General features: G+C 37.4%; 1 protein-coding gene across 2 annotated transcripts in view; it reads right to left on the bottom strand.

Moving 5' to 3' along the window:
• Positions 1–13650, bottom strand: part of dner (delta/notch-like EGF repeat containing) — a 71773-nt gene that overhangs the window by 15082 nt on the left and 43041 nt on the right. Inside the window, exons 5-7 of one of the 2 annotated variants that reach the window (XM_006637826.3) lie at positions 11262–11404; positions 9493–9646; positions 3927–4040 (exon numbers count right to left, since the gene is read on the bottom strand). In XM_006637826.3, coding sequence (XP_006637889.2) covers positions 3927–4040; positions 9493–9646; positions 11262–11404 — 411 coding nt within the window. The remainder of the gene's footprint in view (positions 1–3926; positions 4041–9492; positions 9647–11261; positions 11405–13650) is intronic. The other variant, XM_015361234.2, reaches the window with a different exon arrangement.

The raw sequence follows: 13650 nt of genomic DNA, 5'->3' as shown, positions 1-13650 counted from the left end.
TTTAAAATAATCCAGAAACTAAAACAAACATTTACTGTAAGGTCATGGTGTCAAATACAGTACCTGCAGAAAAACTCAAGAACCATTATATAGGCTCCATTCTTGAAAACATGAAGCAGGTCAGATTCTGATGATATACAGTGTAGTATATGTTACATGCCATTAAAAGAACCAGATGGAAGAATTTCCATGTATTATTGGTTCATGCTACTTGATGTTTATAAGTAAGAGTACTGTTATAATTTGAGTTTGTGTTGGCAGGGTCATAAGCCCAGCAAATTACTGTATATATATTTATGAACATCAACACAGAAAACATTACAATTAACTCTAGCTAACAATTTAAGTGTGGCGTATTTGGAAATGATAGGCATTTGAACAGAAATACCTGTTATGAAAATCACTGTTGATAATACCCCCTCCCCCCCAACCACTTTCGTCCTCTGTGTCACCCTCTGCCTCTATTGTTGCACGCATTAAAGTCATTTATGACACCTCAAAGCTCTCATTTAATACTGGTTTTTGTTTCACACCTGGTTCTGACTCTGCCTGTTCTCCTAGCACATTCTTCCAAGAAAACAAACAGAAAATGAATTTACAGAGAGAGCTGCAGTGAAATGATAGTGTTCTGCCTTTTAGAGTACTGTAGCTTCACTGTGCCATATGGATACTAGAAATACCCCCGCTCTGCTTTCCAGACCAAATAGTAGGATAAAAAGTAGGAGTCTACAATATTCATTGCAAACAGCACAGATTCTTTGCACATTGTGTGTGTTTGGTAGAACTGGCTATAGTTAATGTTTTATAGAAAACCCATAGCAGCTGATAGCTAAACCTTGAGGGATTCTGAAATTGTGCTTCAATGTCAAGAGACTGCCACTCCATTAGCTGAGATGCCTTTGCATATGAAATACACACAATAAGAATGATTTTCTTTCTTTTTTATTTAACTTGAATCAATTTTATGAGGGGCAGCCACCTGACATATTGAGCATGTCTGCCAAACGAGATAGACTGTGACTGTGCATAATTTAAGTTACTTTCAAATGATTGTGACACTGTAGATGCCTAATCAGAGCCAAACAGGAGGGTGTTGAGGTGATAATATGGCCTCCAGGAGTCCTGCTACTAAGACTAAATAAGGAAAGTAATGAGATTACATAAATGAACTGCCTTTTTTTGAAGGGATGGGTGGAGGGCAGTTAATATGTCCCCTAACTTATACATATAATGTCACAATGGGAAGTGTAACTTTGATTCCAGGATTTGGGAACAATGAATAATCACCTCTGGTTCTGCTCACATGATGTCATACACTCACTGGTCAAAATATTAGGAACCCCCTCTCAATGCAAGTGCTGGGACTGAGCAGCAAGAACAAATGGTGTGGTGTGCATGGTACTAGGCAGCCTGATCCCATCCCATAATTCTAGCAACATCACCTCTGGTTGAGCTGGTGATGGGGGTAAGGCAAGTGGGATTGATCCTGCCAATTCACCACATTTCAACAGACCTGAGATCACGGAATTGCTTAGGCTACTTAAGATAATGGAAATCTGTCTCAGTCAAAACATCAGCTGCTTGTCACTGAGAGTGTACTGTATATGCGTTTGACTGGGGGTTCTTACAGAAATAGGGAACAACAGTGGGTAATTGCTTTTTTTTAAAATGCTATAAAGATCTGCCCAGAACCTGCAGTGCCTGACTAAAGCCTAATAAAAAAATAAGTGTGTTTGGTCTGGCAGGTATTACTGGAATAGAGACTTAATAAATTTATGTTACCTCTGGTTTTCAAAATAAAATAACACATTAAAAACTAAAAATCTTCATTTTTTGGCAGGGAATGTACATCCTTCCCCACTGAACAATTCCTGTATTTTAATAAGCATCGGCCTTAATGGCTGTGATGGGAGGACTGGCTCTCTTCCTGAAATGGTAATACACATAGTTTCTCACATTTCCTGGGAGCTGGTAGTCCAGAAGAATTTGGTCAGCTATTGCCAATTATTGCCTCACACATGCACAATGTCTCATAGCAGGAGTCCCAAGCCTGTGCCATTAAAAGCCACAATCTAACGATTTTTCCAGGTCTCTGCTGAGAAGGACTGGATGAACCAGCGAAGTGGTTAGTGTTCTGGATTCCTGAGGAAAGGTGGGGATGATGCTGTTGTACCCTTAATTCAGGCATCTTACCCAACAAATCCAAGTCTATAAACAAGCACTAAATTTGTATGGGAATAACAACTCACTTTCTAATAAAAATGTCAGATCGATCAATGAAAATAAGTTATCCAGTATAGCTTTGATTTGACCGGTATAGGACAATACTGTACATACTGTAGGTTTGCCAAAGACAAAAAAAAACAGATATCCACACGAGCAAGAGTGTCACTGCTTTGTGCTTATTTCCAGCTCTGACACACCTTAAAAGAAAGGACATCAGAGTTTATAACGGCCCTAAAGAAAATGAACCAAAAACCCTTTTTTTTCTTTCTACTTTGATCTAAATATAGAACGGCTACAGTACAACCAGCTGAATCGTAATGTTGGAGATAGGAAAGAAAGCACTCTGGGGAATATAACTTTCACACAAAGGAACAGCAGTGAAGATTTAGATGACAAAAGATACCAAATTAACTTTTTTTTCAGGTTTTACAGAAACCCAAGGGAGTAACAAAACAAATAGAAAAGTACAGAAAATATAATAGTTATAAATCAAGCTCTGTCTATTCAACAAAGTATAACAATTGTACACTGGTATAAACGCACCTCTCAGACCACTATAGTTTGATTCAATCTGTCTTTGCAGTATAGCATTTGACTTCCAAAACTTGAAACAGCACATAATGGCCTTATTTCCTGTTAATAATTGCTAAAAAATATACTTTTTCTGAGAAATTCAATTTTGAGATCTTTCTGGTGAATTTTTTGAAATCTGAATGTTGAATGATGGTTCTTTCCTTGTAAAACTGTAGTTCAAGCAGCATGCTTATTTACTAGTCAATTTTTATCTTGTTATTTTGTTTTGGAAACAGTTAAGCTTCCTTCTGATCATAACCATATACCACAGCCAGCATTTGTCACCAAGCAATTGATATTAAGTATAAAGAATAAATATTGTTTGATTTGAGACTGCTTTTTAGTTACTCAAATGTCTGTTGACAAGAATGAGTTAAAATTCTCTTTTACACTGAATCAAATTTGCACAGAATTATGCTTATTTTCACTTTTTTTAAAGCTGCTAATTCTGAAAGCAGGTTTCAAACAAAGCTGAGCATTTTTTTGTAGGGCTGGGAATTATTTCCCCATTGCAATGTGACCATTACATAGTTCATAAAATATTTAGTGTTGTTCCTGAAGAAGTCCACATACTAATTAAAGTGCACTACAGTTATCCCCCTATTGTTTTACACTTTGTTTTTTTAAGACTGCAACAAATTAAAATTAAATGGCCCCATCCATGCACTTCTACATCCAATTAATAATTCACTCACAGATGCATTATTAAGTAAGTGGCTTGACAATTGCCTCATGTCCCATGAGTTAATTTCTATACGGATTTTATCTTTAACACAAAAAAATACCCTTAGCAAATATCAGCCTTCCGTGGCAAGTGTTGTTTTAAAGAGAAGGCTTTTACTTCTAGTACAGTGTGATGTGCTGAAGGGAGCACGCCAGCAACTCTGTAATTTAAAATTGGTCTTTTTCAGTTTTTAGCCTGGATTTACTTCATCCCTGAACAAACTATTTCTACTTTCTAGGGGGATTTAAGCCTGTAGTGTAAAGACATTTTATACTTCTTTGTGCATACATATGCAAAATACTAAGGTGTAATTTCTACAGTACATGGCTAATAACTGCATATTTTATAACCCTTCCAAAAGCCATCAGAAGCAACCAAGATCTATGCCATTATTTGTGCCTACCTTCTGGGCATTGACAGCTGTACCCACTGACACTACTGGAGCAGGTGCCTCCATTCTTGCATGGTTGGGAGATACAGTGATCGATTAAAGCCTGACATCGCTTTCCTGTGTACCCTGGAAGACAGATTAATGCACTTCTTAGCTCTTATTCTTAGAGGAAATCAATGAATTGTTGCATGCACTTAAACGTGAAAGTCTCTTATAGATTATAATTTCATTATATAGGGCTAGTATTTGTACACACAGGTGATTATAATAAGGAACAACTAAATAAAAATTCGATTTGTACCCTCTCTGTATGCTTTTATGAACCTAGAGAAATCCCTAAATTCAGGGGAAATGAATTATTTAAATAATTAATTTGGGTGCTACATTATCTTAAGTAACATACCGTACTGTACTGAGTAAATCGTGAATGCAACTAAGAAATCTTTGAAATACACTAAAACACTTCCCTTCTTAGTCAGATGGCATGTCTAATACAAACCTTCTGATCAGATACATCATTAAATTAATAACAATTAAATTACTGCTGTTTCAGTATGCAATGACTTCACAGCAATCACACTCGTTCAGATCAATTAGACCTTATTAGTGATACAGAACATCGAGTTGCTGCATTGTTAAGATGTCTCTTGCTCTTTCATAATGCCATCTGCACAAAGGGGATTTAGTCATATAGTGTAAGACTCAATTAAGATCAGCGAAAAAGCACAGAAAAGAGAACATCGTTTTCTTAAATTACTGCTATTTAAGTAGTCATGGAATTACCAGCTTATTTGCAAATCAACTTAGACGCTTTGCACCATAGTGCACTTCAGAATTGTCATATCAATTTCATGACAATAATACAATATTGTCCACATTCAGTGAAACAAAAAAATTGGCAAAATCTTCTAAGGAGATTCCTCAATCTTCTGTGTTAATGCATACATTTATTTTTTGTAGACTAGTGAAATCTAAAATCAGCTTTGAGGTGCAGGAAAATACTATGTTCCATCTGCAACTAAAAACATTACACCTGAAGAAGGCTATATAGCTGAAACAAAGTGTTTTTTTCTTTACCTTTCAGCATAGAATGAACCTTTTCCTGTTCCTTTAACAAAATATGGAAGCATACAAAATATATGATATGATATGACTCCTTGTCAATCCCATGAGAAAACAAGGCAGAGCATGCAGAACACGACTGAGACTGTTCTCTTCACTGGAAAGCCTGCAGCCACTGGGACCTTCCCAGCTGAGACTAGACAGGCCTCGTTTATTACGCCTCCCCAAGTTATTTCCCACAACGTTTCCTATGAGCCCTTGGAGGAGCACATACAACAAAACGGAGGCTGTTTCAACAACTGAAATAATAAAAGTAATTACAAAAGGCTCCCTCTATTACCATTGCATGTGTCACTATATCTTCACCATTTGAGAATGGAGTTTTGGAGATGCATCTCAGGACAGACTTGAGTCGGCCAGGCTGTCATCTGGCTGCCAGCAGTGATCCCTATGGGAGCTGCATCACTCTTGTCAACACTAACTCTACTGCAGGCACGGTGAGGCTCACAGTGTGAATATGAAGCTCGCTCATCTGACAGCACGTTTCAGAACAGAGCATTCACAATCTAAGTGCATGCCTTGCTGGCACACAGGACTCAGTGAAAGACAGAATAGAAAACAACTGGCAATTCTAAATCGGGGAGTATAAAAAGAAAAACCAAAATTGGCAAATTCAGAGTTTTGTTCTGTTCCAAAAGAAAACTTTTAGAAAACAGGTTGAGCCTCCTGCTACAGATCTGGTCTGGGTCCGTGATTAGGATTCCCCAACCCGTTGCATACATTTGGCCAAGAGCCCCTGGAGTTATTTGAGGTCCTAGCCAGCTACAGTGTAAGTCATCCTTGGTTTGTCATACAATGGCAGCTCCTGTGGTGCCTGTGGACTTGTGGTAGTATTGGTAAGAGCTGCTGCTATCTTCCCTCTGATGCCAAGCTGCTGTTGGAGTAGTGAGACTTCCCTGATGTCTTCATTGCTCCTGCTTGTTATCATTTAAACACATGCATCATTGGAAAATTAATTCTCATTTACGATGGAGAATCTGGAGTGTACCCATCAATAAGAGTACAAATCCAAGTGTAGTACCGTGCTCAATGGTACAACAGTAGAACCTTGCAGTTATAAATTCAGAGCCCAGAGTCCCCAGGAGGAAGAATAAAAAAAACCTCTTTCTTAAACAAATGAATGTCCTCACATATTATAATAGATTCATTATTCACTGTTTTCTATTCAAACACATGTTAAGAAGTGTAATGTGAAAAATGGAGACCAGTCAGACATATTGTGACTTTCCTGGTTTCATACCATTCTATGTAGACACACTTTAATATCAGTGAGCCCAGTCTTGTTCTTTATCAGGGTTTCTTTGCAGCTCCTGCAGTAGATCTACAAACAATCTAAGCACAAAATTCTGACAAAGACACATGCATTTCGATTAAAGGTCAACTACTGTACATGTAGGTTTCTGAATCTTGAAAAAGCAAGACAAAATAGCTGAAAAGAGTCTTAAAAAAGTGAAAAGGTGACTGTTGGATATACAGCTCAGAACATATTCTCTGTGCTTTAGAAAGTCATCTATTATAACTACAGTGGGTGTGCAAAACAATTAGAGCTAAAAAAGAAGAACTACAGTAGAAGCCATTCCAAGTGATTCCTCTTCTCATTGTCTTTGAGCAGTAGGACACTCCCAGCAGGAAGAATTAATAGAATGCCCTTGTAATTTATTTCTGAGGAAAATATTTTTTTTTATATTTTTTGACAAACAGAAGCTGTCAAACAGAGGATGGCAGTATTATGTTTCCCCGAATTACAAGAAGTCCCTCCTGGCTAAGCCTCCAGCTCCCAAATTATTCACTTTCACATTCTCATGAATCATCAACAACAACACAAAAATCACAGCTTCCAGCACTGTAAGTATCCCCTTAGGTGAAGAAACATATCAGCTTTGATCACTGTCATCACTTAAGAAGAATACAGTACAGACCAGATTTCTGATACGATTTGAAAAGAAATTAGAGAATAACAGTCCAGTCTTCTTCAATCAAACCATCAGGTCACATGTTTAGACTTGTTGAAATGACAGCAATGGGTAAAATTGCAGGATTTACCAGAAGAATACAGGTGCTAAAATTTGTTGCATTCAACATTACAAAATACAACTAAAATTTGCCCTTAATATCTCCCTTTCAGAACAGCTTCACACAACACCCTTCTCTGCATCTGAGATACTGTATGTTAGCCTGAACTGTGCTGAGTGTTTGTCACAAATGTTAATGAAGAGTGATCACGCAAGATACACAACACCAAGCAGGAAACCACACCACTCAGATTACCTAGTTATTTAGTGATTCGATTCTTGGATATCAGTTATAAATGATGAAGCCTTTCAAGTCATTCTTACAAGCACTTTGTCATACTGGAGTCGGTCATCAGCACCGAAGAGAAGGCTGATTAATCCCAGTGCTTGCTTTGAATGAGATGCCATTCTAGTTGTCTAAATTTGTCTTGATTGATTAACACGCCAATAGTAAATCCAAGGTTCATTTGTTGTGGTAATGTTACTGATCAGGAAAAAAGAGGCTACGCAAAATTTTACTATGAGAATTAATGCCTAAAATGATACAAATACCCATACTTTAAAGTTTATCAACACATATTTCACGACTGTCAGCTTCACAGTTATAATACATTCTGACCTCCTTTTTCTTTTATTGTAACAGTGGAAATTAAATCACTGCTGTATAATGTAATTTGAGTTTAATATTAGCCACTAGATGAATGTCTGGAATGAAAATAACCACGATTAATGTCTGCAAAGAACATTTCTATATTTCTCAATGTAAATAAAAATATCCAGCTGCACTCCAGCAAAAAAAAAAATGATACACGTGCTCTTCCACCCCTAGGGAAAGGCCTCTCCTTCCAGCATTAGTCTTGCACACGAGGGTCTGCAGTCACACAGCCCAGCATGAGTGCGGCTTCATCACAGGGTCAGAGGCTTTCCAGGCGTTTAGAGACGAATGCAAACCAGTTCATCACCTTGCACCAGTTTCATTTTGATAGCACTTGTACCACTTGAGTAACCCAAATGGTCCTTGTCAAAATAACTTCAGGAATTTGTGAACTCAATATAGGAGACATGATAAAATAAATTAGTGTACCTTTCTTATTATAGGTATAATAAAACTGTCCAGTGGTTTAACCAGAAAGTCACTTGCTAAGAGCGCTGGTTGAGCCCTATAGCCTGTAGTGTATAACATCAATCTCCACTAATTCCTTATCATTTCTAACATCATTTCCTCACAACTAGGAAACTAACTCAAGGTAAATACTATGTAGAAACTCCTTCTCTCCCTCGCATTTGTCTTTTCCACCTCCACCCCATCTCCACCTTTGCAGCTGTCCCTTGGTCACTCCTCACTGCGCATGGGGACCTAACCTTAATTCTTAGTTGAGGTTATTCCTAGTGAAATGGAACACTTTGCAAACTACTAGCTAACTCCTGCTAACTCTTCTGCAAGGCACTGTGGGGCTTAAAGTGTGCTACATAGTGAAGAGCTAAGGCAAATTGCAACTGGCAATGGGCATGTCTCATGTAACATCTTCCCATGAAAAGTGTGTGGGATGCAGTGTGCAAGGTTCTGAAACTCAATCCCAGGTAGGGGCAAGCAATGTAGCTTGCTCTAATTCCTTCCAGATGGATCCCAGGTCCACTCAGCCTGCTTTCCAAACAAATACTGAGGGTTAATCCTCCTGGGGGTAATAGGCTGACCGGAGTGTGATGCCGACATACATCACCTCCACTTCCAGTGTCGGATGGTCAAGAAAAATGGTTGCCCTTGCTCCCTGTTATCCGTGGGCCTGTATGGCTGGAAAAGAGACTGACCTACCTTATTCTAGGATTGTGGGTTCAGTCCCAGATGGTGACTCTGCTACTGTACCCTTGAATAAGATTATATTGCAGAATTGCTGCAGCGAAGCCAGCTGTATAAATGGTTACCAAAATGTGTACGGTAGGTAAAGGAATTGGTAAACGTAACCCTTGTAAGCTGCTCTGGTAAAAAGCATTTAAGAAAAAAACAAAATGTTGGCAATGAAGAATGAGGAGGATATAAAATAGCTACACAATTTTGATTCAAAACAATTATAATATTGAACCTTAAAGGAGAGATTTTTGAGAGGTGCAGAGATCTACAGAGTTGGGGTGTCATCATCAGCATCTTAAAGCCTTCATTCACTCCTGCCGTGTTGTCTCACTTGTGTTTCACCGATACAGCATCTAAATCTTTCGCAGTATTATTAGCTGTCTAAACTGATTCCTTTCTGGACGAAGTTAAGACATCACTGTGCTACTACATTCAACAATCGCAGATCGCAGCTCTATTGAAGCTGAGCTTGTACTGTAGCTGAACTTGCAGCGGACCTTGCAGATTGATCAATCCAGAGCCTAGTTACATACCAATATGATACAGAGAAGAAAATGTTCAGAATAAAGCTCTCTCTCTGCACTCTGTTACACACCTGGTTGGCAGGTGCAAGTGAAGTTTCTCCCATCTGCTCCTTGCCTCAGATCAATGCAGGATCCATTATTTTCACACAGATTCTCGTAACAGGCATCAAACTCTTCGCAGAAGATTCCAGAATACGCTTGTTCACAGTCACAGTAGAAGGCAGTCTGAAACATTGAAAGCAAAGAAAAAAATGTTTATACTGTAGTTTAACACTGTCATACAGTATGAAGCACCCCACAGGCCAGAAAAAAAAACTCTTTCAGGTATTATTAATTATGTTTGCAGGACCCCAATAATAATAACCAGCTATTTCTCTGAGCGTGAGGAAAGATTATGCAACTAAAAGTGAGTTTCTGCTGTGATTCTCACCAGGACAGACTAAAAAAATGCGTTGATGAAAGCAGATTTATTTTAAACAAGATATATTAGATCAGACAAAGGCATTAAACCAATTTGTACAAACAATATACAGTATAAACACATAACCTCCAATGCAGTCGATTAATCTTTCTTCTGGTGACAGAATGTAGCACAGCAGAGCTGGCAGGAGTGTTACTGTGCAAGCCAGGCTACCTCACAGCTCTTTGCTGAAACTTTTAAACAGTGAAGAGAGCAAGCACATTTTATCCCACCTTTCATAATGATACTGCAAATAAAACACATTTTAAAAACTACCGCATACAAAATGAGAAAGAGTTTTTGGACTATGGACTAAAGCCTCTAAATCCATCCTACTGCTGTATATGCTGTGTATCACAGCAAATATACCTGTGCGTATTTTCATTGAGATTTTGAATCCAACTAACTGAATATTATAGGTCATACTCGTATGTGTTGGACTTGAAAAATCTATGGAGAAAAGCTCTATAGATTTAGGTATTACCTTGTGAATATTTCTGAAAACATAGATTTATTGCTTTGAATGTTTTTATTCTACACTATTTTTCTGCAGACCTCATCATTTTATACAATGCTGCAAGTAGGTATGCAGTGAATCAATATCCAGGCTGCTTACCTCCAGAATATATTGCTAGTTTTGTGCATAATCTGTAGAATTTATAATTGTAAGTATCTTTTTTAAAATATATAAGTACAATTTCTTGTGCAGTGTAATAGTACTGTATGTTTGTTTTCCTAGGAGCACTGCAACAATATTAACCTCTACGTAAAGGAATTTGAACATGTTCATGTCATCATTGGTAGCTTTAGAATGTTTGACTTTGATTTATTTTGAAAGTGTAAAGAATCCTGGATTCACTGTTCTTACAAATGCTGTATTATAACATTTTTGAATGTGCGGAGCAATCTCCAGTTGGAATCCTTATTCACTCTCTTTGCCTTTCCATAATAATTAAGATATACAAACAGCTTTGTACCAGCTTGACACTGGTAATATGTAACCAGCATTACCTGCTGTTTTTAAATAGCACAGTATTGCTTTTTAAATTTCTCTCGGTTTCTGTGGTACATGTCAATGTCTGTGGGTAGTAAAACACTGATCATACTACTGTACATTATAAAACAAACCGTCATCTTTCTTTCCTCCAGAATCTTTCTATTCTGTTAAATATTTTCACATTAAGAGGATCCACAGAAATTAATGGGGGATTGGTCATTCCTTTTCACTCTTAAAAACAGTGCTGCAATTTCGTATGACAATACATTGGACATTTATGTGTCGATTAAGGACAACCGACTGCTGTTGATGCGGCCACCTAAATGTGGAGTCAAAGTTCCTAGCTGTTATTCCATTTGTGCTTGCGATCTGGGTACTCTTACCTTTGTGGGCTGTGTGATGCACTTTCCCTTGCCTGAACACTGAGGGTCATTAAAACTGCTCCCAGGTTCCACACAGTTGCTGACTTTGACGTTCAAATGGAGACGGAGGGTCACCACCGACTTCCCAGACTCATTCAGAAATCCTGGAAGAAAACGTGCAGTCAACATCCACTGTTCCATATCCGCGAACAGGATGGCAGAAATGCTCTACTTGATGACAAATGCAATACGATCACGGGCGTTACTGCTTTGGGCACCAAAATACACAATCTTGCAAAAAGTTCTGGAACCGCACAGAATCACTTACTATGTGCTTGTGTCAAATATATGTATGTGTCAAATATAATATAAAAACCACATCAGAGGCTGTAGAGTAGTTGGAGTTTCAAGAGTTGTAGGCATGATGGCATGATATTGCCATTTTGTTGCCTTTATTACTTGAGAATAAATTTAATAAATTAACAAAAGTTATTTGTTTAAAATTTAAATTATTTATTTCTGGGTATAAATTGATGCATGCAAATTACCAGCATAGAGGTTACAATCTGAGATGACAGCCATAAAGTCATAAACTAGAAACCATAAACAATGACTACTGAAAGCTTCATGAACAATATAATTTACTATTTTCCATTAAATTCTGGAGAGAGCTGGCTACAAAAGAAAATGAAATGGTCAAGGGAGAGTCATCACATTATTCCAATGTCCTGACTCAAGGAGAGCTATAAATACCACAGCATTACACAACATCTATTTCATATCCAGCATGTATGAGCAAGGCTAAAGATATATTAAAAACACCACAACACATGTTATTCAATGTCACTTGTTCGGTAAGAAGGAACTGTTTTCTATGACTTACTTCCAGAAAAGCATTGCCATTTTTATTCTTCTGTACATAATGTAACAGCAGTGAGAGCATTTTAAATGCCACCAAATCTTATAAAATAAACATTATTTCCTGAAGCACTGAGCATTTGTACATTCATAAGAGGAAAAATCCTGAATGCCCTCACAGCAGAAAGCTGCGAAAGCTTGTAAACCTAATTTGGAGTGCAACTGTTTCACATTCAGTTCTGACTGGCATGGCCATCCATAGCATCTTAGATGTACTGTACTGTACACGTGTTGGTGGTACCAGTCTTGAAAAAAATAAATATTGCAGATTAAACAACACACTATTGAGGATTAGAAGGAAGTAACTGATTAATACATGTATTTTGTTGTACTCAACACTTTAGAGTATATTGCACTATTTGACAGTTTACTGGACAGAAAATGATCTGTTCTCATGGGAAAACCTTTCTTATGCTCCCAGAATTTTGAGAAGATGCTTACATCCAGAATAAATTGCTAGTTTTGTGCATAATCTGTAGAATGTATTATTGCAGGTATCTTATATATATATATTAACATATATATGAATGTATATATAAAATAATAATATAAATTCAGCATAATAGTATATGTTTTGAGAAGATTTTTCAATATTGTAGACATTAATTGGGATCCTTCACAAAGTATGACATATTATAGAAATGCTGCAGTTGTTGGCTGGTTTGTGTTTTCAATCTACACCTCTAGAAAAGTGCCTGTACCTGTGCAGGAAGGTACTTCTTTCCATGTTATTGAGTTCAAGAGTTCAAAAATACCTTATAAAGATTTTAAACTCTCCACAAAATTCCTTTCTTTCACACGCCCAGAAATAAGTCCTGACAATGTGCTTTTTGAAGTGTGTGAATGTCCAACATGTCCCATTTTCTCTATCTCCTTTGTTATCAGTTATTATCCTTTAACTTTTGGGTGGAATAGAATAAGGACAAAGACAAATATCATAAATCACCTGCTCACACATATGTGGGAAATGCAGAAAAAGTTTTAGAATGATTATACCTTTGTATGCAAATTACCAGGTGTGTAAAGAATAAGAGAAATCACCTTAAAAAAATCTGCCTACCAGGTGGACTTCTGTAGTTTTTCACAAGAAATATTTATTCAGAAAAACATCATAAGCACACTCAAACAATTGCTCTTAGTTTTTCCCATCAAATTCTTACCATTCTTTGTACTTTACAATCTAAACAACAAAATCTTTACAATCTAAGCAATAAAATCTGCCTGTCAGCTACTAGATGTTCTTATTTCTTCAGTCTTATTCTTCCTAAGCACATAGCCGTCAAACCTAAAGATCAGGAAATGCTCAAAATATTCCTTTTTTCCTTTTATTGCTTTCATGTTCTGAAACTAACAATACAACCATTAGATGCAGAATCAGCCTGTCATTTAGTAACTGCCCTCTTTTCACACTAAAGGCAGAAATAATACTTCTGCATGGTGAGCAAACCTGGCTCAGGATAACCTACTTGGCCTTCAAAAGCCCCAGGCCAGA

This window comes from Lepisosteus oculatus, chromosome 13 (assembly GCF_040954835.1).
Source record: "Lepisosteus oculatus isolate fLepOcu1 chromosome 13, fLepOcu1.hap2, whole genome shotgun sequence".
Taxonomy (NCBI): Eukaryota; Metazoa; Chordata; class Actinopteri; order Semionotiformes; family Lepisosteidae; genus Lepisosteus; species Lepisosteus oculatus.
This window is presented reverse-complemented; position numbering and strand designations above follow the sequence as displayed.